Source organism: Corvus kubaryi, unplaced genomic scaffold (genome assembly GCF_017639235.1).
Source record: "Corvus kubaryi isolate FWS band 111438036 unplaced genomic scaffold, C.kubaryi_AGA036_p1.0 37396, whole genome shotgun sequence".
NCBI lineage: Eukaryota > Metazoa > Chordata > Aves > Passeriformes > Corvidae > Corvus > Corvus kubaryi.
In genome coordinates, this window is record NW_024581135.1 from 10,796,756 (window position 1) to 10,824,531 (window position 27,776).

Here is a 27,776-nt window from a genome sequence, read left to right on the forward strand (position 1 = left end):
TGTGTGTAGCTTAGTGCTTCTGGTTTGCTGCATGCACCTCTATTCAAGTCTGATGCTGATGCTAAAGAGTTAATAACAAAATTTTTTGGGAAAGTATGCAGCCCTTTGAGACAGAATAGGGTTTCAGACTGTACAAAAGAACTACTGGATCTTCAGTGACAGGACTAGGAGAGAGGATGGAGATTTCCTCTGTGTGTCTGTGTCTGTATACTTCTCTGTGTACTTATAGGAGGTGTAATAATCACTGATACATTTTCTTCAGATATTGCTAATGGGTCTCATTCTTCTCTGGGTAACCAGTCCCAGCAGAGAATACGATGGTGCAAGTCAGAGCTATATCAGCTGAAGATTTGGTATCAGCAGTTTGACTTCCCGAGTTCCCCATCATCCTTGTTCCTCATCCTTCTTACATTAACAGTTAGCAGCATTTGAGAGCTTTTGATTTATTTATGGAACTGGGACAAAGTACAGAGGCAACTCTATGTTTACGATTTAGGTGATATACAAGTGATACATAACAGAAGGATGAAAAATTGCTCAAGCCTTCTTGTGGTGGTTGTGACCCAATATGAATCTCTCACATGCCAAAGTTTGAATTGCTTTCTTTGCTTGGGCAGAGTGTGCTGCTGTACTGACCCTAAAGAAGGCTCTTCAGAAGAGTCCTTAAGATCATTTCATCACTATAGGATCTTTCCTCTGGGTTAGCTGACCTAGGGCTGGAACTTGCATTTTCACTAGGTGGGGGAATGTCTGTATACTGGCACTTCTAGAGCAGATGAAACTGTATCATCAAAGCTGCACTTTCTACCATTTAAACAGAGCCACTTCCAGATGCATAGTTCAATTCACCTCGTATGATATAAATGTGTCTTCTCTGGGACACTGTGGTGACAGTGATGTTGGAAAAGGATCACAGCTCTTTAGACCTCCTGACAGATGGGATGCAAAAAAATGAAGTTAGACGCAACCAAAAGCCTCAAGCACACAATCCAGTCCTTATGGCTTAACATGTCAGCTGATTCCTGGTAACTGCACTGTCTTAGCAAGCAAAAATGTGAGATAAATCCTGTTATCTAAGCCTTATCTATAGACATTTATGCAAATATGTGTTGCTTTCTATTTGTGATGGGATACAAACATTCAGAGGAAGGGTGACAGGCGCTTGGCTGATATGTGGTATCTCATGCTACAGTGACTTCTGTCAGGAATTCCCTTGCTTTACATGTGAAGAGACGATGACAGGAGGATTGGGAATATCTGCAGTCACTGCCTTGATTTCCCTGCTGATTTTCTGTGCAGAGAAATTCCACTGAGAAGTATCTGCACTCTTCTCTTCCAGAAAGTCCTGAATGGGAATTCCCACAAGGACAGGCTTGGGTGAGCATACTAGGAAGTCAGCTCTGCTCCAGCTGGCTTCTGTCCAATCCCAGTTTTCTCAGAATTCAGTGAAAAACATGACTGCAGCCCATACGGACTTGAACTAAAGCCTGCTGAGAGTTTGCAAATGGCCCTTTATGGTTGGGATTTCATTGTGGTTCTTCATTATGGATTCTGGAATATTTAATATTAGGACCTGGTCAGAACTTTGTTACCGGGTTCACTAAGACACTGATGAACAAGTCAATGAATAGGCATATAACTGCTTTTGTATTTGGTGGGGAGGAGTCTAGGAAAAACTTTTGTTTGTAGACATGAATGACAAAAAACTATTACTTGCTTTAATAACTTTTCCCTTCCTTCCTTGGTAGCCTAATAGTTTGTAATTTTTCTGCTTGTTCATGCAGGAACTACCTCTTCAGACTTAGTCTACACAACGTTTCTCTTATTCAGGTATGTTCACTTTTCACTCTCTTATTTTATTTGACTTATTAATGAAAGTTCTGTAATATTTGATGTATATTTTCAGAAGCCTATATAGTGTAAATTTGCCCAAAGTGGTGGAGCAGGGAGAAGACAAAGTCAGAACCAGATGCTTATTCCCACTCCAGCGATAATGCTGGGGGAAAGGTTCTGCTACACTTGCCCATTTGGATGGTGCATTCTGGTTTTGATTCTTGAATATTTGGGTGGTAATGGCATCTGCCAAAAATATGGCATCTTAAGGAAGAAAGCATATAGTGTGACTGATACAGGCTTAAACACAATAATCAATAGAAACTCTTGGCTTTCTTTAGAGGTGTCAGCAACATGCCAGAGAAGGTTTTACTATTCTCATCCATCCTCATTTCAGCCCTTGTAGGCCTTTGTGAACATGGATTGTTGAGGAGCTGTGTTTTGCTGAATGCATTGGTAAAACCACGATTGGACTTGCAAGCATTCCAGAGGCAAAATGGGTTGAAAAATGTGTGTTACCATTGCCTTTACCAAGGCAAAGCAGCTGAAGTTTGAAAGGACTTGCAAATATCCAGCAGTATCAGAACTTTACTCTCACTGCACTGAATCTGGAATTGAAGGATGCAGCAAAAATTGTTAACGAAAACACCAGCTACTTATCTTTAAATAAATTAACACTTACGCTCTGGGATACTTACCATCTTCTATAGTTGCTAGATCACCAAAGATGTATTCAGCATTTTTTCAGACAGGCTGAGAGGCCTTGCTCCTGTACCTGACCACACAAAGAAGCCATTAGGGCAGAATTGCCAGCCATTCTGATGTGCACAAGCCTCTTGCTGTTAGTAAGAGTTACAAGTATAGCTGGAGAGAAGAAAAGATGTTTAATGGTTGTAAAATGAATTGAACCTTCCTTTAAAAAGAAAACAAAGTCCAGACTTACCAATGACAACAATAAAGAGTTAGAGAAACTGCTACTCCCATTTGGCAGTGCCTTCCCTTTGCAGAGCCATATTAGCATGGCTGGAAGGTTTCCAGCGAGCACACAGGAGAGGAAAGTCTTTGTAGCTATGAGAGGTGTCACACCTTCTTCAGTACCTGTTATCACACTGCCTGACACAGCCTCTGGTGCTTGTCAAGGATCCCCTTCCACGAGACACAATTGTGAATCTCACTCATACACTTCTGAAGTCGGGCTTGGCCCGGGCCCTTTTCAGTGCAGTGAGTTTCCTTTTCTACACTGCAAGACATGGGAAGTCTCCTTCTATGGCACTGGAGGCTGCTGTGGGATCTCCGGTTAACATAATGAGCTTAGTTCGCTCCTGCTTTCTGGGTGTATCCGGTTACTCTGCCAAAACTTTTTGCATGACAAAGAGAGCATGGAATTATGTTGACACACGTGTTGGGAATGATGGAAGTGATTGTTTCCCGACCTAATGGTTGCCTAAGTAGCTGCTTGGCTTGTCTCCATAAAGCTCATGATTCGGTTTAAAGGCACCACCTTCCCTTCGCTGTGCATCATTTTAAAGGTCGGATCAGAAAGCGAGACAAGAAATGCAAGGAACCTGCATTTAGCTCTATAGGGGCGAGAGTGCAGTTTAAGAAATAATTACAATGTTAATTTGCATTATTTTGTATCTCGTCTTTGCTTGTAAGTAAAAGACAGTGTAGCTCTTGCCAGGCCTGAATTGGGATAGTTTTTCATCTTGAGATTGTATTTTGATTTATTTCTGCTCATGCGACTTCATTATCATCCTGCCAGTGGTGCTAAATCTGCTTCGTGGTGCAGGTTTGTGCTGACAAATATCTGCTCCCTTGCATTTGTACTTCCATGAGGTGAGGGCAGAAACATGAGAAGCATTTTCTATGGAGACAGCAGGATATGTTGGTTGTGAGACAAAGTCTGGCAGTGTGAGGAATGTACCCCTCAAAGCATGGTTCAATGAAGTTTAAAGCTGTTTTTTCCTAAGTGTTCTCATGCTGTATCCTGAGGCTGCACTGTCCCTGTGGGAAAAAGGCATGACACAGAGTTTAGATAGGAAGTTACTGTCTTGGAATTGCAGTAGTAGACTAAAAGACAAATTTGAATATTATGTGGGCAAGTTTCTGATTAAGAGCTGTGTAAAAAAGACAGCATTACCCTATAAAAGAATTTTGATTTCAGGGGAATGAAGGAAGAGGTCGGTTTTGGGACGTGTCAGCTCTTGGGCCCCTTTATAATAAGGGGTCAATTCTTTCCCTTTCTTATCTCTCATCTGGTCTACCATGTGCTGATATTTCCTCCTCACTTAGAATTTTTTATTGGTTGTGCTGAGGTTGTTTCTCCAAGATCTTTTACATGAGAATTAGTGATCTTTTACTAGAGAACTAGCAAAAACTGAAACAGAACAAGCTCATTTTCTGCTCCACAGAACCAAATGTCCTGACTTCTCAGAGATTTTTCTTCCTCCTCTGTTTCCAAAATGTGTTTCAGAATTTCCATTTGGAACCTGTGAAGCTTTTCACCAAATGAGTTTTAGTTGCATGAGAAACTTTGGTGGTAGTTAATACTTTTGTGAAAAACATTTTTGGCTGAACTTCAATATCCCTCAGGAAGCTGAGGCCCAGGTATTTTGGGGATCATTTGTGATTTTGTCTACTTCTTTTTCTTGCCAAAATTGAAGCACCTTGTTAAAAAATTACCGAAAATCAGCATCTTGAGGTGGGGTATCCAAAACCACCTGTTAATATTGAAAACGTTGGCATGTACCACTCAAATTCTTGCAGCAGTCAAGAAGCACAATTTTAAAATGGATAATCTTCCCTAAATGTTTAACATCTCTTTTAAACAAAATCTCTGCAACATTTCATGTCCATATTTAAATTATTGTCTTATATGCATTGTAAACTCTCATTATTAGACATTTTATAGAACACTTTTTTAAAATGATGTGCACTTGGAGAGCATGCTGGTTAATTTATGCGTGGATCTGAAAGAAGGTTAGCTCCTAATCTGCAGCTTTCATGGTGAGGCCATAGAAAAGTCAGTTTCATACTGGAGTTGGTAATTAATAGAGTAGGTGGAAGGGTCATTTTAAAAACATAAGCCTTTGAGCAAATTTTAAAAAAAAGCACAATACTGATTGGGATTTCTTAGCTAGGAGCACTATTCTGGGGTGTGTGTTAAAAGCAGGCTACTTGGCTGGCATTTCATAAATCACAGTGCAGTGCCTACCCCCTGCTCACTGTGATTTTACCTGGATTCTCAGTTCTCAATTGAACTAAGTAGGAAATTATTTTTCCAACCTTTTTGAGATACAAAGATTTCCAACCTTTTTGCACTGAGATGAAAACAAACCTCTTCGACATTTTTGTAAAATCTGAAGGAGAATGAGATAGACACATGGTTAATTGGCATGCAAATACTCTGGGTCAAGTTATTTTCTGAAGTATCAAAAGAGAGCATTTATATGTGCATTTCTCTCATCTCAAACACTTGTCCTTGTTTGTTTGGGGCATCCTTTTTCCCCTTCCTCTTTCCCTTTCTTTTTCATTTTCCTTTCCTCTTTCTTCTTTCCCTTTCCCTTCTCTCTGGATCTAAGATGTCCTTCTGGACTCTCATCTGGTAAGTGTAATAGAAAATGCAAGAATTTCATAAAATATTTTGGTTTCAATTGTTTCTTTTAATGGAACATCTCCTATAAAAAAAGTTTTTAAGCAGCCCTGTGAAGTTCGTGTTTCGATATGTCAGGCTTGTGGTATTTTAAGTATTTAAAATACTTCAAGAGTCTGTACTATATTTTTACACACTGTGAATGAATAAGTAAGTGCACCTGTTGCAAAACTATTTGGAAGACATAAGTTATTTCACCTAACAAAGATTTTAAAAAATTGAGATAAAAATATGTTTTAATTGACTATTTAATATTTTTTCCTAAGGACAAAAATTGAAGTGTGGGTTAAGGACAGAGAGAGAGTGTGAGTTCCCCAGTAGTCATAAACCTGAATTAGGAGGGACTGCCTGTGGAGTTCCACACTGTCCAGTACCACCTTGGTCTACAATTACAGATCTACTGTTACCCCACTGCAGAACATGAAAATGCTACAGAACACACAACTTCATTTGCTTCTGAAATGTGGCTCCACATTTCTAAATAAGATCCCCTATATTCACATGGGCACTTTGGAGAGTGCTATCCAGTCACCAGAGCAAAACCTGATGAACTTCTCAGTCCCACTGAGGCATAAGACTTAAAACCAAGCTTAAAGTAAGTTATCAACATACTGAGGCAGTATCTGCTCTTAAATCATGATCTGAACCTTACTGAAATAAATTTCTTTCTGCTGATATTGTTGGGGTTTTGGAATGAGCATTTTTTCAAACCTGAAATAGAGATAAAACAACTCCATAGTGTCCTGTAGCAGATGAACTGCAGCCACTTATCCAGTTCATTTCTGGTAAGGATGGTTTTACTCCAGTTTTTCTCCCCTCAATCTAAGAAGCAGCAACATCCCTGCTACAGAGATGAAGCTCTTAAACTGTACAGCTGCTCCTGAAGACACACTTCCCTCTCTGCTACTCCCCGAAGGGATCTTTAACTCTGTGGCATAATCACTGGTAAATCAACAGCACGTATCAACAAAGTGTAGTTAATAATAATAATAAAACTTGGCTATCAGTCCTCAATATGTCACATAGCAACAAATGGAACAGGTTTTGTCTTTTGCACTTTGAATCAAACCGAGCATTAAATGCATTATTTTCTACTTCTTTAGAGCTCAGTAGTGCCACACTTATGTCTGCTGATGAGAAACATGCTCTGCAAGTGTATAGAAGTGTGAGGAGAGGTGGCAGAGTTTAACTTGGTTTTTCTCTGTATAGTTGAATAAAATATGATAAACAAAATCAGTGGGGAACAGTGAGTAGTATAGTTTACAGCACAAATTGTCACTCAAGTAATCTTTCCTGGTGAAAATACTTCACTGAGAGATGTTAAGGATTCACAATATGTTCATAAAGCCCTGGCACTCATCAGAAATCTTGCAAATATTAGATAAATCTTACATCCCCAAGAGTTGCTGGAGAGGCACCAGATGGGGCTTGGAGGGCCAAATTCGTACTGCTGGCTCTGCCCATGGATGCCTGAGGTAAAGTTCATCTGCCCAGTTTGTCTGCCTGGTGTTGGCTCACACATGAAAGAGGGCTGTAGCACTTCTTTATAAAGTGCTGTGGGGTTTGCCAGTAAAAGAGAGGTAAAAGTATTGTATTTCACATTTCCTTGCAGAAACATCCTTGAGCCAGAACTGTTCCTATTTTTCAAAATATCCTTTCAAAGATCATGAGACAATTAGGCATTGATATGCAGTGCAAGTCCAGGGGTGCCCAACTTTGCTGAAGGTATTTATTTCTTCAATCTAGTTGGAATGTCAAGATTATCATCCAATTTAAAATCTAGTTTAGGAAGTAATTTTGGGAAAGAGTAAGAATACTTTGTCTATCTTTATGTACCATTGAGTCGCCTGACAGGAACTCTATTTTGAAATATTCAGGAATAAGCTTCAGTTTCCAGAAGCAGTTTATTATTTGTTTCTTGCAGATTCTCAGATACACATTTGAGTTATATGGCACATATTTCTAGATATAATGTTTATTTCTTTATTTTCAGGCCAATGCAGTTCCCTCATTTAAAAACATAATCAAAATCTCTACTAGAGCAGATGCAGTCTTTAATATGTGGCTCATAGCTGAGTTCAGGTTGTCACATATTTTATCAGTATGAAACATTTTTTATTAACAGATTAACATATAAATCTATTCATAAATCACCTTCCAAATCTGCACCCAAAACTTCTCACTCTCAGCCTAGAGGTTTAAAGGTATTCCATAATAAAGCTTATATTGCCTGGAAAAACTTTCTGTTAAATTCAGCTATTTATTCTTATGGTTTCGTGTCCCCAAATAAAATCTACTCCCTGAATATTCCCTTCCTTAAAACGTTTGGTCAAGAGCTAGATTGCAGCTTTCAGGTGCAAGTCTTCCTTCCCAAGATTTATGTAAGAGAGAAATTTCTTTGTGGAGTGAGAGATGAGGGACGAAAATAATTCATGTCAGACTGGAGGTGACCATGTCTGAAGGCCACACCTCATCCTTCAAGGACACATTTCTCCAGCTCCTCACTGCAGCGAACTGTACTCTGTGATGGGCTCCAGCATCTGCTGTTGGGAACCAAACTTCTGCTGATGTTACTCATCAGCTGAAGTTCAGAGAGCAGAAAAAGCAAATCTCTCACACTTCATAGTGTTGAGTGGTTTCTGAACACAGCATCCCCTCTCTGTCTGAGAGAACCCAGCTCATGAGTCCATTTATTATCAGCAAAGCTTTTAAGCCCAGGTTTAACTTTAAATAAATGCCAGTTTTCCTTTGAGAAGTCTCTGATTTAAGAACATACTGCACGCTCTAGTGAGTAAAAATGTTTCAATATGCACATTCATAGGTCTGCTAAACTGGCTCAGAGTGTACTGTCTAGTCATGATCAATCTAATTGCTCTCTAAAGTGAGTATTTAGGCATGGTATAGGAACTTCTTCTATATATATATTTACATATCTATTTTTATATATGTACCCATACACAGGAGGATCACATACATAGGGTATAGCACCCCTATAGTGGAGGTCCAGGAGCTGTACCTGTTTGGATTTGTACTTTAAGCAGGGCAGCCTTCTTGGAGTGAGTGAAGGCCATGGAGCTGATTTGCATCCAGAGGGGAACTACCCTGTTATGCTTGCACAGTAAAGTGAGAGGTTCACATGATGAATGTCAGCTGTGGATTGCCAGCCTGCTTCCCTGGGTAATTTGTTAGTTGTCATTCCCTCCTTCCCTGCCTCACCTCACCTAGAAGCCAAAATTACTGCAGGGGTAGTCTTGGTCTTTATCAGCAGACATTGTGAGCAGGATTTAGAAACTGAGAATTTAATTAGCTGCTGAAGTCACTTACTGATAACAGTAGCATATTGGACTCTTTATTTGATAAAACCCTGTCAGGCATTTTATGTGTACGGAATGAAGACTAATGCTCTTATTTCTTGCAACTTACAGTCAGGACCATTAGACATCCTTTAGAAAGGGAAGAGAAAAAAATGAAAAATCAAAAGAAAAATAAATTCCTTGGACTTCTCATTTCCTGTCACCAATGTTGCTTCTTTATCATTGCAAAATATATTTTGGTTTGCATGTTTAGCCCTTTTTTCTCTGTGGGCTGCTTCCCACTCCAGCAGCTCCAGGAGGCTCTGGGGGATCTGCATGTGCTTATGGCTGTCCCCTGCTCTGACACACTCACTCATCTGTGGCTGCTGTCAACAAACCCAGCCCTGCAGATGTTCTGAGAGGCAAATCAGCCTCTCGTTGTAGGCAACACCTTACCTAAGCCAACATTTATACAAAATGAGATTTATATAAAAATACGCTTTTAAAATTCTTATTGCTTCAGGTATGTGGGATATTTTTAGACATGGGAGTGGTTTATTCGCTGGCTGCAAAGGCTGGCGTACTGCAAGGCACAGGAAGCGATTCCGAGTTGCTGCTGTCGCAGTTAAGGCTCTGTGACACGATCGTTGTGGAGGGCTCCGGCACAGGATGGGTTTAACGCAGCACCTTGACTGAGAGCAGTCGCTGTGGGAGCAGTGACCTATCGAGTTCCACACGCGAGCACAGCCAGCTCCCGCTGCACCCTGTCCTGGCGGGGAGCGGATCCCTCGCGCAGCCTCCCCGCTCGGCAAGCCCGGCTTTGTGGCGGTGGGAGCTGCCCGCCCACGGATCCCAGCACAGGTCCTGCATCCTGCTGGGGCTGCGGCTGCTCAGCGCTGTGCGCTCAGTGAAGGGCTCCTCCTGCCTGGGACACGGCGTCCCGACCCATCCCCGGCGTGGGAGCTGAGCCGCACACGCTGGGAAGTCAGAAGAGGAGTCCTTGGGCATCTTACAAGATGAGCAGTGGAGTACGTGGGCCAATTACTGCAAAAAAAACCCAGCAGGTTGGCGCTTTTAAAAGACTGGGAATACAGAGGAATATCTACATTTTATTCTCAAAGCAGAGCTTAAGAGAGATCTAAATGATTCGTGTCCCTTGCACTGGCTCTCTGCACAGGATTAAGTTTGACCCTGTTAGCATCCAGTCATTTATAATGAGAGCATTAAAAAATCACCATTTATTGATTTGCATCTCTCAAGGGCTCACAAATGACCTCACATTTCCTCTAAAACCAACTGTCGAGCTCTTTACAAAAAAGAAAAAAAATATTTTATAGTAAACATATTTCATATTACCATGTGTGTTTTTTTCCCTAGGTAAATAATCTTCTTTTCTCTGTTAGTAACAGTTTAGCTGATGTGTGTTTTACAGCTTCTTTTAAGCGCAGCAGTTCTGAATGACTAATGGGAGGGGATTATTGGAGCTGTGGAGCAGTCACAGATGTGGCCTGCACAGCTGTTACCAGACACCCAGAGCTGGGGAGCTGAGATGGGAACGTTTGCTCATCACTCCCACAGGATATTGATCCTGTCTCAGCATGGCAGGTGTAGCTGAATCCCCAAATCCTTTGAAACCCTCAAAGAGCTTTGGCCTCCAAGGTTTCACCTGCCTTCCCCAGGCTGAGCTCAAGGAGAGCACAACCCACACACTAAGAGGACAGATGGGTAAACAGGCACAACCTTGACTATACCTGTGGCATCTCCAGCCACCCTGACTGGAGAAGGATGGAAAGTTTGCAGGTTCAGAAACCTTTCTTTGGCTGGAGGAGAAGCAGCAGCAAACCTACAGCTGAACAAGATCAGGCAATAGCTGCTGTGGGTAGCCTGCTAATGGGTGGGCAATGGGAAAGGAAAGGTGGGTTATATCACTGGAGGAGGGCGAGGGAATGTGGCTGTGGGGCATAAATGAGTTGCTGGGTGCCACTGTAGCTTGAGCAGTTAATAGGAGCAATGATCTTAAGTTACTCTACTGTCACTGAAATGCTTCTTTCATCTAGAAGCTACCACACCATGGTTATAGCTATCTGTTACATCTTTATCAGTGACACGACCAAGTAGAGACTATTCTGAGACTGAGGAGACCAAGTGTGAGGAGTCAGGGGAAGGGCATATGCAAAAAAATGACATATTTATCTCCATTCTCTGCAAGGAGAGTTTGGATAGCATGGGCTGGCTGCTTCACTTACAGACAGCTGTGAAGAGGTAAGGTGGTTTCCAGCTATCCCCAGTCAGAGCTTTCCTTTCTCCACCTGTGAAGCTGAGATAATGACACTTCATCCTTTTGAAATGCTCTGAAATATGTGGCTTTCTGTTTAAGATCTTAATGTTATATGTGATTACATGCACTTGTAAATGTAGGAAATTTTCCATAACTGTGAGCTACAAAATTGTCATATTCTGATTTAAAGTAGATGTAGTATTAAGCAGTTGTTATATTCGCCTCTGCTTTTTAGGTAAGCAATTAGGCAATTCCAGCATGTCTATGTGTTTAAAATGGACCCCTTTTTCACTAGTTGTTTTCTAAACATTTTGAATTAAAACCTTTGAATGTAAGAATAGAATAGTTGGGGTCTGCTAGGGGAAAAATGCTGTACAAATGTATCCCTTCAGATAAAAATACTTAGAATATGAATAAATCTGCAAACTCATGTAACAAAGAGAACAGCTTGGAAGGAATGTGGGGGAGGGTTAATAAAAATATGTTTTTGTCAGAAACACTTTTCTGTCAATAATTCCATACATTATTTTAATTATTAATTATTTGCTTCAGACAGGAGACAAAGTAAGGTTTTGGGGTTTTAGAAAAAGAGTACTTTACTTCCTTATAAGTAAGGAAAAAGGGCTGACAGGTCTGCAGCCATTTGAATAGGCTGCAAGGTCACCCAGAAAGAAGTGATTTAAGCTTTATGAAGAATGTGGGGAAAAAAAAATCTTAAGTTAGCCTGGGATAATGAAGAGACAAACTGCAATTGCCTAAGAGGAGAGAATTTTGATATATGGGGCAGAAAGGAATGATCAATGGTTCATAAATATAATAGTGGTAAACACAGTGACAGGAGAAAAAATGTATGTGGCTAATATAATTGTTACAAATTTAGTAGCTTTTGCTGTGAGATCAGTTATTGAGGATTTAAGAACAAGGAAAAGATTTTTTTTTCAATAGAAGATAAATGTGAAAGCTTTGAAAACCACCAGAAAGGAGCTAGATGGAAGAAGCACAAAGAAGTATGCTGCATTAATCCTATTGTAGAAGCATTTTGTACTCCCTCATCTTAATTATAGGGCATATTCTCAAAACTCATTTGTGGAATCTTTGACCTTCATAGAGGTCAGATGCAAATGTGCTGGAGGTGAAGGAAGAGCCAGGTGGAAGTGGGAATGTAAGGGCAGGACTCAAACTGAAGGAAATTGAAAAATAAATCCTGGGTTGGCAGGAGAGTGAAGACCGGAGAACAGAACAGAGGATCTGGGAGGAAGGAATAAAAGACACTGCACCAGATCCATCTTTGCAGGAGAAGGAGCAAATACATTCCTTGTTGAGATGAAGCTTGGCAGAGCTCACTGAAGCATCAGGTGCTGACGTCTGGTGTTTGAAAAGAGGAAGCAGAAGCAAGGCAAACTGTGACAGACCAAGCAGGGAGTCTGAAGGCATCTGCTTCCCAGCCTTAGGAGGAAGATGGGTGGATGGATGCCGAGCACAGTGGTCAGGTTCTGGCCGCTGGCAGTGGCAGCAGGCAGGTGCTATGTCCAGCTGGACTGGGCAGTGAGGGTGTAGTAGGGCTTAGAAGCACTTGAAATTTTGGTGGTGGGACAGGAGTGGCAGAGAGCCATCTTCCCTAATGCTGCAGTCCAGTTTTGATTTCAATTGTAGTGCACTTCCAATAAACAATAGATTTGAGAAATACCATTTGGATTCTTCATAAATCAACCCCATTGCTTCTTTTCCCCAAACTGACTCCTTGCTCTTCTCTGAGACAAGTATTTGATTTACACTGATCAAGTGCTAGACTCACCCACTGTATATGCTGCTGGGGACGTGGTGGTATTTGAATTCTGAAGCTCTTGATATGAGGAAATTGAGAGATTCAGGTCCTTTTTGGCTTGTCATTTCCCTACTGACCACTGAAAAGTATTGCTGCATCTGTGGATAACTGTAGCCTCCTTAGAGCCTTCCAGTGTATTTAGTACTGGATGGATGTTGGCTTCACACTTAATTGGAAGTGCTGGGGAGAGGAGTTGGAGGCAGGATACAGGGAATTCTACACTTTTGGTTCTTCACTTTTTCTGTATTTAAGTGTTCCTTGCTGATGGAGCACAGATGGGCTTAGATTAAGGAAAATACATGCCAGAACTGCAGGCTAGGCTCAGACTGGGAGTTAAGCTTGACATGAAACAAGCAGAAGGCTGTAATTAGCTTATCAAGAACGTTAGGCACCTGGTGGAGGACAGCAGAGATGTAATGTGCAATGTAGCTATAGAACAATAAAAAAGTACTGAAATCTCTTTTATTAAACATGGAGGACTTTTCATTGCTGACTTTCCCTTCCAGCCCAGCCTGGTAATTTCTGAAAGGTTCTACTTATTCTTGGTTATTAGTGATTTATCAAAAATGGCGTTTTCTGACAGTTTGTGATGCTGAGCACCAAACCCCATAGAAGCCAGAGAGTCTAAAGGTCGAAATCTATGTGTGCTGCCAACACACCTTCCTGGGAAGCTTACACCACACTTGCCTGTGCACCATATGTACTCCCTGATTGCAAATATCAGTCATCTCACTGGTCCCTCTTGTTGTTTCTGCCTGTTTTTTGCAGCCATGTGTTGTGTTTCACCTCTACCCTAGGATTTAGGCTCACTGAGGCAGAATTGGCTTTTAATTTTTTAGCAGAAATGCCTAGCAGTATGCAGCTGAGTAGTCCATGTGCTTCATGTGTTTCTGCAGTAGACATCAAAATCATAGTAGGAACAAGGTCTAGATATTTTTTCTGGGTGTGCTAGAAAACAAATGGAAATTCAGACATGCATCTGCTGAACTGAATAGGGAAAGTACAAAGACTCCTTTCTACCCATATTATTGAAGCTCAAAAGCTATTACTTTATATTGGGGAAGAGCAAGAGGGAGAGTCTGGTTTCACTTAAGTTCCTGTGGTACAGGCAGGCTCAGGCAGGATCTCTGTTTTCAGCCAGCCTTGCAAAACTTTCCCAATCTCTCTGGCTTGCACAAGACTGGCCTTGGCTCATTAAAGTAGTCTCAAAGCTTTCGTTTGGTCTCAATAATGCAGCTTTCACTTAATTAAAGATTTCCAGTGCCTTTTTTTTTTCCCTTTTGGTTGTACTACACTAAGCCTAAGTGCACAACCAGAAAAGAATGTTGATAGGATAAAGTAAATCACATGCACATTTATTTGTTTAATTGTGCACTGCCCCCTTTTTTTTTCCAAGCCAAGGCAAGACTCAAACCATGTTCAACCTCTTACACAATTTTAATGAGAATATATTGCCATGTTTGTCATCTGAAAGAGTATTAGCACCCCCCAATGCACTAGATGTGATTTCCCTAAAGAAAAACAAGAGGCACAGAACAGTGAAAATGTCATCTTAGTTCTTCATTAGTCTCTTTAATACTGCAGAAAGTGCTGATTTTGATTCCTGAATCTTAGCCTAATTGTTGTGAGAATCAGATCCAAATTGGACAGTTCCTTAAACTTATTTTAGCTTCTTCTCAAAGCAAACAAATAAATGCTGAACAAGTATATTCAATGATGTAACCTGGAGAGGAATAAAAAATGCAAGACTTCCCCACTTTAGAAAGCTGATAATACACAGAGGTTTCACATGTGCTTCAGCGATTACATTTTCGGTTTGAAGCATATATGGAAAGGTTGCTTTTCATAGCTGAACCCTTAACGCGGGTGCACAAAGTTGCACTCCGTTGACTGTGTAGGATTTGTCCATAAGCAGAGGGGGTGGGAATGAAAAAAATGTATAGTGGAGTACCCTTAACATCTCTCCATAAACAGTGAGTTTCAAAGAGTTACAATGGCAAGGAAACCCAGAGCAGAAAAGTGAAGGAGAACAAAATCGCTTTGCTTGATGCAGAAATACAAAGGAGACTATAGCCATGGTAAATTGATTTTGTACTGAATATGGGCTGGTCCATTGGAGGGGGTTTTGAACCTCCTACTCCAGAAATCATTGTGCAAAACAGTAAGAGGAGGCTGCTTAAAAGTCTTGTCACATCTATCAGCAGAGGCCACAAAGAAGAAGGAGGGATTTGGTTCTGAATGGCGACTCTGCCAAAGAACATAAAGGGGTGGAGATGGACATCTTTTGGCGGTAGAGGAGCCTCGAAAGAAGAATTGCTTCCACTATATCAGGGGAAACCATTGCTGTGACTCCATTCGTTGGCTCACTTAGAAATAGCTTGTTGTACCTTGTTTGTATCAACTGAAGAAAAGAAACCCCAAAACAAAGCCTGTTCTTTACAGAATAAACAGTGCTGGTGCTATGAGAAATAGTACTATGTGATACCCACCTGGCCAGTGACAACTGCACCTGCCTGTGCCTCAGCTGTATTTATATTCCTGACCTGTGCTTGACTGCAGTGAAATTTTCCTTTAATTATTTTCCCCTCAGTATATTTAAACCTCTTTATTTAGTTATTTTATTGATTTAACATATAATCTTATGTCTCTGTAATCTCCAGTACATTTTGTAAATGTTTGTTATCCTAAGCTGTAAACTGAATGTGACATGGCAAGAAACCAAATTCTACTGTGGCTGTTAATTACCCAGTGTGCTAAAAGCTCATCTTAGTTTCTGTATGCTTTTGGTCTGCACTAATAGGAAAAACAGAGTCATCTTTCCCCGACATCCCCTCTGCTGTTCTCCAGTTCTAGATGTCATCATTCATTCTAAACTGGCTACAGGTGGGAGCTTCAAGGTCTTTTTTCACTAGCATCCCAGCTTACTGAAACTATCAATTTATATTTGGGCCCATACATGCTTTTTCACGCTTAAAAACAATAGCGTTCATGGGAAAGATAAGCATTCCCATGTAGAACTTGCAACTAAATCATTGCACTGTTAAGCACATGAAAGCAAAATGAAGTAGATCACCAAGTAAATGAAATCATTGTCACAGACTGACATTTTTCTTTACATAAAATGATAAAAATATAAACACTAGATAGTGGAAACAGAAATGCAGTGCCATCTTTATCTCTCTCCTTCAGAGCTGTATCTTCCTTCCAAAGCATCGTGTTGGCGTGCTCATCTAACATTGCTGTGTAAATATGTAACTGTCAAAGCTCAGCTTACAGTCAGAGCGGAGCGTGCACTCCTTTCTTTATCATTATGGACAGCTCTGCATTCCATCATCTTTGTACCCTACACTGATTCCCCTCTCTTTGGATGTATCCTTGTGGCATTGCATTAGTGCTTGTTTTAAGGGTCTTCCACAAACCTGCTTATCACTGTCAGTAAGAGGTTTACCCTGCTTTGGATCAGCCCATTAAGCCAGCATCTCTCCTGCCCTTGGTTAATGTGTGTTTTCCTCTTGCTTTCTCCCATTTGTGTCCCCTTTGTGTCTCAGAAGAATCCCAGCCCTGATTTAATAAAATTGTTCTGGTTACGAAAACCTCACAATGAGTTATGTGGCTGCTGAGCTGTGACCTTTCCCTTTTGTGCGGTTGTGCTCTGTTGTCTCTCGGTGCTCCGCCGTCCACTGCTACCTGATGCCTCATTTATTATTGCACTTTACTTATAATGCATTTTGGCAAGGCTATACCTACACAGGCTTGTACAGGGAGTCCTGGGCTGCAGTGGAGGCTCACAGGTCCTATGAAAACTGCAAATTTGGATGACAAAATTCCATTATGTAAAAAAGCTCAAATTCTCCTCTGTATGGGATTCAGCATCAAGTTACAAATGTTTTACAGCAGAGTTACTGAAAATAAAGCAGTGGCAAGATAATCTGCGTGCTTCAAATACGAATTTTAGTTTGACAGCACCTAAGACAGAGCCGGCTGCTCCGTTGTAACATGTTCTTTGTACACTAAAATTCCTGAAGAGCTGAAAAAAGCTGTAATCTGTACATGGCTGTTGTTTATCTTAGAAAATACTGTTTTAGTTTTAGCACTTGGTATCAAATGTTCTTTACTAAATCTTTAGACAATCGTCTTTAATAATAAAACCTTGTACAGTGCTTCCATTTGGATACACTGTAGAAACCGTGATCTGCTAAGCCTCATACAATGCTCCTTTTAGATAAGGGAATGCATAGTCTGGAGCTGTAAATTCCTACCTGACACTGCAGAGAGGGGGGAGTGTCAGATTTACAGACCTTATGTTGTTTAATGGAATCTCCTGCAGGACAAATGGAAGTTGAAGGCACAAAAACTCAAATTTATTTTTGTAGATGAGACTGTGGCCATGCCCCAAGATGTCAGAAAGAAGTGGACAGGATACACGAAGTCTTGCCCATTGTTCTAATCTCTAACCCCGCTGCCTCACGCACCACTGATTCAGTGGACGTATTTTATGACACTAGCAAAAAAATGCTGTCTAAGAAGTCATTTGTGCTAGACAGGAAAGTTTTTAGTCCTCAAGAGAGCAAAGGTCAGTGCTCATCTCTGCCTCTGACATGCTCAGTGGCTGTTCCTAGTCAGTTGACCCCTCTGTGCTTCTGGTTTTCCCTTCCTCCCATGTGCCTGTGTTTTCTGTTTAGATTGTAAATGGTCTCAGACAGAAATTCTCTCCCACAGTATGTTTATTGCCTAGAAATAAAGGGTCACAATCTCAGTTCACTCCTCTATGTGCTTCTATAATACAAGTAAATAACAAGGGACTTTGAAGCTGTGAAAGGGAGAAAACCAGGAACATTGACCAGCAAAGAATTCACAGCAGCTAAAAATGCTCTCTGAAAAAATAACATTTGCAGTGGAGAGCAGACTGTGCCTTTAGGCACAGACACACAACTGTGGTACAGGGGTTTACCCACTTACTGCAGAGCTGCGCACAGGAGGAAAACTGTGAAGCATTTTATCTTGCATCTGAGATACAGGAGGACCATGAGCAGGGTGAGTGACCATGACTCAGCTGAGGTACAGGACCTCATTAGGGCTGGGATAACTTGATCAAAAGAGTAGAGCTCCTTACTGGAGTCTGGGGCCCTGCTCTGCCAGGTGTTAGAGTGGTGCCCTGTCCAGGTGTGCCTGGAAACATAAAGTGGGAGGACAGACTCTACTGTAAATCAGCAAGGCTTAAGAATGAAACCCAAGAGAACAAAGTCAGTCTTCTGAAAACTCTCCTCCCTATCTATTGGTCTGCTGAGTGCGGATGGACACCATTATTTTGTGCAACAGGTGAACCAGGACAGAGGAACATACCTCAGACGACTGCATTTCTCTTTGCAAGGATGTGGTAACAGTCCAGGAGGCAGAGAAACATGAATATCCAAAGATGGTGTTATTTGGAACTGAGTGAAATATCCATTCTTAAAATGAGCACGTCCTTCTTTCTGATGGATTATTCCATCCTTACTATGCCAGTATGAAGCAGCCACTTCTTCTCTGGCATGAGCGAGTGAGTGATTGTGTTCAGCAGCCAATAAATGCCAGGCCAAAAGCGATCGCTGTATAGCAAGATGCTGACATTTGTTTGTAGAGAGAAGGTCTGATTCAGAGATTAAGGTCGTGGGAACTGAAACCCACGGATGGATTTTTTCACTTGTTTGTTTGTTTGTTTGCCAACCTCCATCTTCCAAGTGTTACATTTAAGGTCTTCCCCAGCTGAGTTACTGTCCAGCCACTCCAGAAGAGCCATGTGACTGGGCCAGTCTGTTGTTCGGCTCTATGGGTTTAAATGGAGCAAACAGCTTGAGTTTTACATCTTGAAGGATCTGAGATCACTTAAGGGAAATCAATTAATAATTTGATAACACACAATGCAATTCCCTTCATCCAAACCCCCTCCTCTCCCCGCAATGAATCGACTGAATTCAGTGATCATTCCTCATACCTGTCACTGCACGCAGCAGTGATCTGCAATTTATATACTGCAGTGTGAAGCAGAACTAATTATTGAAGTTTGGCATTCTGTTCTTTCGGTATTAGTTATCTTTTTATCAGACATACTTATCACAGTTTTAATAAATTACCAGTGTTGGAACTTCAGAAATGGCCTCTAGGGTATTAAGCTACTGTGTTTTATTATAAAAAAGTTAGATTTCAAAAAGTTACTTTTTATGGAGCACTGTAAATGTTACTTGTCCTCAAGAGACGAGAACCAATGCTTCAAAAAGGGAATTTAACTTTCCACTTTTAGACTAAGGCAACAAGTATTTATGGAGAAGTTCTGGTGGATTACATAGAGAAGAAATAGCTAAAGAGTTGCAGAAATATTTTCACAGTAAACATCATAGAAATGGAAAAACCTCTTCATGGATTTTCTGCATCCAGCCTATAGAACTTCTTTGAAAGACTTTTTTATTCTAAGTGCTGTAAGACCCAGCATTTATCAATTTCTTTTAAATGCAACAGCATTTGCCCAGAGAGGGGTAGATCTACACTGCTGCCATATTATGTAGACACTACAAAGTATACAGAAACATAGGGGAACTGTTGCGAAATGGATTTGTCATTATCAGCAAGAATCTATGGGTGATATTTTAGACATCTGAAATCTGTTCATCAGTATGGATGTGTTGGAACCCTGAGTTCTGAGAATTTCAATCTTTCAGTATTGACAGGCAATGATATTCAAAACAACATGGATGGAAAGACTGAGGCTGGCATCTTGTACAGGAATGAACCAGCCTCTGAGCAGCCACTGTGGGAATGACTCTGCGCTCCAATTTAGCAAAGTCCCTAAGAATGTGATTAAGCGAAACTGGTCCAGTTGGGTGTGTAAATATTTGCTTTATTTACATTACAGTTGGCAGATTTTATATGCAGGCCAGAAGCACAGTCCCTCCATGTTCTTCTCTCCGGAGACTCGAAGAAAAGTTTCCATACCTTGCTGTGAAATGAGCTGATCCAAAAAAATTTTGTGAATGTAAATAAGAGACGAAGAGATTTTTGGCCTGTACATGGAATTTAGGAAGCAAATTGGTTGGTTTTTTTCAGAGGTACCTTTTTCTGAACATACTAGTGCCTTGTACCGCTACTGGAAAGGAAGATGTAAATAAAAACCCAGGGAAAGGAATAACTCTGCCAGTTCAGGTCTCTAGTGCACAATAGCTGCCACAGCACAGCACCTCCTGCCCTCCTTCCTCATGCATAACTCAGCAAAGGGTGATGTGACTGGCAGGCTCTGCTTGGGGTGCCCTCGCAGCACAAGCAGAGAACCAAAATCACCTCGCAATCCGTGGGCAGGTTGGGAAGTCTCCTGTGGGCACTGTGGATGGTTGATGGAAATGAAAACTCCTGCGTCAGCAATCCCTGCATGCCCGAGCCTGGGACACAAGGTGCTGCTTTTGCTTCTGCATCTGCTGACAGTAGCAGAAACCTGAGGAACACAGTACCTTCTAGAAAAAACTGGCATCTCACAGAATCAGTACCTGATTTGGGGGAGGGGTTGGGGGGGGCTGCTTGTTTGTTTGTTTTGTGGTGGTTTTGTTTCTTGGGTTTGTTATTTTTTTCTAGTAAGCTTGTACTTGAGGGATTTTTTGTTTCCTTTCAAACATACACAATGTGCATTCTGGTATTACACATTTTTCTCCTAATAGGAGAGAACAGCGTGATTGTGGGTCTGTCTGCGGGCATGAAACTGGTTTGCATGGAGCACTTGTTTCACTGAAGTGAGGTTGGTAACAGATAGATAGGTTTGTAATAAAACACCATAGATAGGTCTAATTAACAATGGGTTTAGTTGATAAATATGTATGTAACATTCTCCTCCAATCTTAACTTTCCAGCTTTAAACCAATGTTCTGGTTTTGCATGAAAACCTGCAACCTGTGTTGTGCAAGTACAGTGCAGGGATTAGTGAATGCATAATCTATAAATTCATACTGTGGTGTTGAAGTAATTATAAATTGCTGACCTGAGTGTAAAAGCTGGTCCATAGAAGTCTAAGAAATTTTCACATTAGCAGTTGAGGATGCACATAACTATTGATAACAAGACTTGCTAGTGACAGGCAGGCACTTTGGATGCCAGCGCCGGGATGTGCAGGTAATTAAATAAATGTATCTAGAAAGCTGCTCTCAGCAGTGTGTGCTGAATAACTGATGTGACAGCACATGATGAGCTAGAATTCTAGAGCACTGTTGATCTGCAGTCAGAATTGGTAGCAAACTGTGAAGCTCATAATTTATTGGGAGAGACATTAACTCTTTCTCTCTGTGTCCGGGTGTGACCTCTGAATATTCAGATATGCACTGAATAGTGGCTATTGTGGTCCATTCCTGTTAATTTCTAGTTGGGCAATGTTGCACCAGGTACATGTGATTGTATACACGACTGCTTCTCTGTGATTGTCTCCTTCATGGGACTCCTAAAAATGCAGAAATAATACACAAACATTCAATTTTTATTTTTTTAATAATTGAGAAAATCTGCCTGTGTAGAACTCAAGAAACAGAGATGTGAAGGACCATCTGTCCTTGCACATAGGCTGAAGGAAGGCACATTTATTTGCATTTTCAGTTCAGGGCCAAAGTTGCTTGTCCTCTGGTGTCTGTCTGCACAGGTGGCTGGGCAGTCCTGCCCCTGGTTTGCGTGGCTCATCTTGCACAGCAGCTGCAGCCCTGAGCCATTCCCTTCATATGGCACATAAATCTGCGTACCCCATTCTGCAAATGGGCCATGTGGTTATAGGGGAGGTCCTCAAAGTGGCTGGAAACACTGTTAGAAACTGCTTTTCTTCTGGAAATGCATGAGGGAAGAGATACTTGAGAGTTTGTAAGGAGGTAGCATGAAAAGCTGGAGTGCTCTTGATAAGGATGTAATGGGAGGAATTGCTGACACCCTGACAGCCAAAAAAGCTGTTTGCTTGGTTGCTTAAGCACATGGTAAGTACATACTGTCCTGTATTTGGATATAGCCCTGCTTCAAGGTTTGTCATGTCTTCATCCAGACTGTCTTCCATGACGCCATGAAAGTTGTTTTATTGCATTTGGGTCCAGAGATGTGTACTGCTTTTGACTGACATATGTAGCAGGAGGTATAAAAATAATGCCAGATGTGTTTTCTGGGGCTGAGAAACTTAAATGTCTCAGACAACTGAGAAAATTAATCATAAATTCAGGATGATATCCCAACAGAGTGACCAAAAACATCTGGTGGATACAGTTTGTACCTCATCCAAGTGTGCAGAGGCAGTTAAAGCAGTATAAAAAGAGAGAAAATAATTTGATTTATTAAGGGAGACAAGGAAAGGGAGGGGAGGCACCTAAGCCATTGTTCAAGAACCTGGCTTTTGAAAAGTATTATGATCAGGTAAGGAAGCAAAAGTACAAAGCATCTCTTACAGTGCTGTGGTGTCATGCAAGTATTAAATAGGTCTCTGCCTCACTGATAAATACATGGGTACACACAGATGCACTCCAGAGAGAGACATCTTTCTGAAAGTTGCTCTGTCAAATGTTCATTAATTTGATCCTGGGACTAAATGGATCTAAGGCAGAGGAAGAACATATGCTCATCTCTGGAGGAGGGGCTTGGATACACCAGTGAGAGGATACAGAGCACCAGCATCACACAGAGAGTTTGCACAGAGGAGACCAAGGCAACAGAGGTGACAAGGGTGGGACATTTTGACCTGAAAAGACAGCTGATCAGTCAAGTAAAGGAACCAAACAATGCTGGAGAGCTCATGTGAGAGCCCCAGGCTCAGAGGTCTGAGCCTAGCCAGGTCCAAGCCACAGGCCATGGCCACAGATGTGTGTGGGCTCCTGGGAGTCCAGCACAAGGCCTTGTCTAAGCTGTAGGTCAGCAGACCTTGCAGTACAAATATTTAAGTGCACACTAGCTGCTTGGCTTTGCAATTATACTTTTATTATTGTCAAGATGTTCTGCTTTGCAGGGTCATGAATATTTTCTTTGAGTCACCAGAGGTCATTGGAGTTACTCAGCCCTCAAGCTAGCTCCTCCCTGTCCTAACAAAGACGTGTGGGACTTGTAAAACATATTCTGGATTGCCATATTGCTTAATTATCCTCTTAGCTCTAATGAAGTGCACCCTGACTAATGGTGCAGTCACAAACAACATGTTGCTATAATTTGGGCCATCACCAAGATCTTCTTTATCACTAGACTCATCAAGGTAGTGCTTCAGAAGGCTGAAGGGCAATGTGCCTAATAAAAGAAAACATTTAGACACATCAGAACATGGCTGGAGGAGAACAGTGCTCTGACTAGAGCTACATTTGCAACATGCCTGGAAATTCTGTGGTGCAGGTGTCTGGCAGGAAGAGCTGGGTGACCCCTGGGAGGCCAAATTCTTCTGTGTTGCATTGCTGCAATCCCAGATGACCCAGAGTATTTGCAGAGAAGCAGCATCGATTGCTGAAGCAACCAACGATTTTTGTTTTCATTTTCTCCTGTCAAGCACTGTTAAGGTGAACTGGGCTGTACAATGGAAAGTTCTCTGTCTCTGGTTTTGAAATGGGAAGAAGGGCCTTCCAGTAAGCAATCTCTTTTCTGAATATCGTTCTCTTTTTTTTCTTTAATTAAAATTGTCGAAACTTGATTGAAGGTACAAGGACACTCTAGTTTAATGAGCATGGGCTAGAGCTGGGATTGCAGATCAAAATGCTGCTGTGCAGTTGCTCTTCTGGTGTCAAGGGCCCCTGGTAGCCACCAGGCAAAATTCCTTGTTCTCCTATGATGGCTTACAGTGTGAGCTCTGTCACCCAGCGACATTCGCTCTCAGGGTATGACTGAATGATGCTTTTCAGCAAGGACTTATCCCAGCTCTCACAAAACCACTTCTGAGGCACAAGCTTTTGGCCTTCGCCATGGATTGGACTGCAGTATATGGGAGGTACTTCCCAAGTGGCTTCCAGGGAAAGACCTGTGCTCTTCCCTTCTCACCAGATCTTTGCCTGTGCTCGTAAAGTCTTTATTTCAAGCCAAACTGAGTGGAATGCTCAGCTAATGGAGAGATGCCTTTTTTTTTTTTTCCTTTTGGAATGAGATAGAAATATTGTTTCCCCAAATGTTGTATATAAATGCATTTCCTGGCTGGTTGCATTTCTTGTAGGTCTGAATGAGTGTCTTCATGGACCTGAGCTGGGAGTGGGAAAATTCATCCTCTCTTTTTAGTGGTTTCCCAACTTTCTCCTGCAAAAAACTGGATTTATCATGTATCAAGGGGACAATTTCCATGGCAGCCCAGGGTTTAAAAAGTATATTGGCTGCAGTGAGAAGTTCAAGAAGAGTTCAGATCTGGACCGAACTTTGAAGCTATTTCCTTTGTTGGTAATGGACTGAGGAAAATAAAAATAAAGAAAACCTGGCTCTGTTAGGGGAGCTTTGGATCTTTATCTGAACTTTGTGAGCCTGGCCTTTCCTATGTAACAGAGCTATTTTTCTGGTACTCAGAATGATGTATTATGTATAGTATGGATATTTATATGTATTTTCACCTCCAGCTAACAACACCTGGTTGAATTTGTTAGGACTATTTTTAAAAAGTGCTGAAGGGAGGAAAACTGGGGAGGGCACTGAATAGTTTGGAATGTTGCTAAATATTTTAAATCTAAAAGTTCTCTCTAATGCAGCTTTTCTGGTCTTGACTTTTCTTGTGAAGGAAGGGGCTGTTCATTCTGAAGAAGTCAGAGGCAACTGGGGACCACACATGCTCTCAGCCCCCAGTCAATAGTGCCCTCAGCCCTAATGTGTTTTACTCTACCTCAGGACCTGACCCCACTTGTCTGGCATCACAAATCACCATCAACCTTTCTCCCCTCTTCCCACCTCTCTGGGTTTCACCTGTCAGCTCCCAGTTTTGATCCAGCTTGATTCATTCCAGGGTTATTTAAAAGGTGATAATCTTGGGGGTAAATTTAAGAAGACCAACAGATTTGTGCAGAACTGTTGGACTTTGCTGTAGGGAAGTTTTCTTTCTGGTGATGAAAGCTGGGGGTTTATACAGCACTGTCCTCTTTAAAAAGAATGTGATGACTTGGTGTGTGGGGCTTATGTCTTGGACCTTCCAGCTGAATGATGATCAGAAGTTATATTTACATGTAAATTAAAGGCTGTCCTCTGTGAACATCCCAGTTGCCACTGCATCCCACTGCCTCTGGACTTCTCATCTATTTATCATTTGTGTGCTCTGTGAGCACAGTGGGAGTTAGATACATGTTTACTGTCACAATGCTGCTTTTAAATTGGGCTGTGTGAATTGGCTGGAGATACTTGCTTTTGTTTTGGGACTCTCCAGACATGGTGGTTGGTGGCGTTCCTGCGTGACTTGTGCATTTTGGTTTTTCAGGCAACAGCATGGGGTTCAGATGAGGACACCAGGAGGTCCTGTCAAAGTAAAGGGAAAACAGAGGTAAGTTTTGCTTTGCTACAATGATGTTACGGGTAAATATATTTGCAACATGTGAAATCCACACAGAGAATGTCTGACACCAGTTCGAGCTTGCAAATTTGCAGCAGTTTAGCTCTCCTACCACATGTGTATAAGCACCACCAAGCAAGCCACTTCAAAGGCCCCCTGTCCAAGTTATTACACTTGCTCTGCATGAAATTGAAAGGTGATTTCACTGCTGGAGAGGACACAATTTGTAACACATCAGGGAGCAGAGTGGTGGCAAGCCAGGGGTAGCATCCTGCAGTGGGGTGTGAGGCCAGGAAGGTTGGCTTAGCCCAGGTCCTTAGCAATGAGCCACTGGCATTCAGCCCCATGGGATTCAATGCTTGCTTGCAGTTAGAGTTCATAGTTGTGTAATTCCCTGGAAGGTGTGGATTGAATCTGCTAGCACACTGCAGTCTCTTCAGGTTGAATGTCACAGAGCTGCTTCCGAGGCAGGTGCACTCTGTTAAACTGCAGTTTGAAGTAAGAATTACTTGAACTAGCACGTGCTGTCCCAGAAGTCCAGAGTTTGCAGGCATTTCTGATTCAGCCACAGGGCCTTTCCACTCTTCTTCTGAGAAGCTAAAACAAAGACATCTATCTAAAAGCAGGAAATGTTTTTAATTTTCAAATGTGATATTTGTGCTCTTCAAAAATCTTCAGGCTTCAGCTGAACCCTCTGGTTGCTATTGTGCTTAATACAACACTGCAAAGAGCTCTCAGTCCAAACCAGAGGAGCTGGACAAGGGATAAGACAGGATAAGCAAAATCTTTGCTTAGACACGGACAATCAAGCAGAGAGTGATTGTGTGGCTGGCCCAAAATGCTAGAATCTGCCACATTCCAGTTTGCTGCTTTAAACACAGGATTATCTGATCTTCCATTGACAATAATTTTATATAATAAACTTTATGTGGTTACTGTATTAACTTGTTTATACACACACACACAAAAAAGCTAGCAGACAGGCAACAATTTGCTTCATGTAGCTGTGGAGAACAGGAGTATGGGTATCCTAGAACATATGCTAGAGTTTCATGTAGAAACTACATTACGCAGGAAATCAACATGGAGGCAAAATGGATTGGGATGGGCAAACACCAAACACGGCCAGCAATGATAATAAGTAGGACAAAATTGAAAAACTCCAAAATCTAAGACATGAGGAATTTTTGAATTTATGGTATTTGCACTTTAGATGTGCAAAGAAAGGCTTTTCCTCTTTTCTTCCTTTGTAAAGTACGTAAGATTTAAGTTGTATCCTGTTGTTCATGAAGAATTTGAATTTGTAACCCAGAATTATTTTGTCAACCCCTGGATAAAGCCATGCATGTGACTGAACAAATTCTAGGGTAATTTCAATCTATCTTTGTTACTGTTATGCCAAAAGTAACCAATGGTCTGAGTATCTTCACTGCTGCCTTCTCACACTGCAAAGGGTTTGCAAAAAAATTTCATGAGGATAATGCTCTGAACAGCTGAGTTTATGCTGATTATGAAACAGAGCTTGAAATCATTTGGTGGGTCCAGTGACCATGAGTGAAGTTTGGAGGAACAGTAATTAAACTGACTGTTAGGCACTTCTTGTCATCCTAATTATGGCAAACAAAGGTGTTGACTAAGAGTCTGACAAGAAGACAGGAAGGCACAAAGGCAGAAGGATTCTGCAGTAGCTAAGCAAACACTGATCTCCCAGGTCTGTATCTACTCTAACCTGTGTGTCCACAGCTGAGTCCCCCTGTACATTCATTGTTAGTTACACTGCAGAGAAATGATTCAGCACCAGCTCAAAAATACCAGTCTAGGCAGCAATGAAGTGCCCTATTCCAGCTAAGTCCAGATCTGACCCAGCATCTCTGCCCTTGGCTGGGTAAAGGGAGCAGGTGAGGGCAGCACTATTGCGAACATCCCTGATTCTGCTGTGCAATGGTGGTACAAGATGCAGAGCTCTGTCTCCCTCAGCTCTGCTTTGTCAAAACTTGACTAATGGCAGGTTTCTACCCAGCACAGATGATTTGATGATAAATATGTTATGGATTGTCAAGCACTTATATATGTGGTGATAGAGGCTAGAAATAAGGAGAACCTTTGGCTCTTACATTAATTCACAGTATAGTTTGCCTAAGTTATATGACTGGCACAGTTTCCTTGCCCATTTAATAATGTATGTAGTTTAGGTGAAGCTTTCAAAACTGCCTCATGTATTAAAATGCCTTTTTTATTGTGCCTGGTGAGTATCTAAATAAGATTCTTCCTGCTGCTTAGGAACTCTCTTCCTAAAATGCACAGAGCTGTACCCTATGAAAAATAAAAACCACAAGAATAAAAGCCAAAAATGCATATCACAGAAGTGTAATTATTATGGTATAGTAGTTACTTCACATTTGAGTACCTAGTGTCTAGAGAAAAGG

At 41.5% G+C, this 27,776-nt stretch overlaps 1 protein-coding gene across 6 annotated transcripts in view; it reads left to right on the forward strand.

Annotated features, from left to right (window-relative positions):
- The window catches only part of SEMA5B (semaphorin 5B), a 271,422-nt gene that overhangs the window by 164,177 nt on the left and 79,469 nt on the right, over nt 1-27,776 (forward strand). For all 6 annotated transcript variants that reach the window (XM_042040534.1, XM_042040538.1, XM_042040539.1 and 3 more), the window contains 2 exons: nt 1,785-1,830; nt 25,279-25,341. In XM_042040534.1, coding sequence (XP_041896468.1) covers nt 1,785-1,830; nt 25,279-25,341 — 109 coding nt within the window. The remainder of the gene's footprint in view (nt 1-1,784; nt 1,831-25,278; nt 25,342-27,776) is intronic.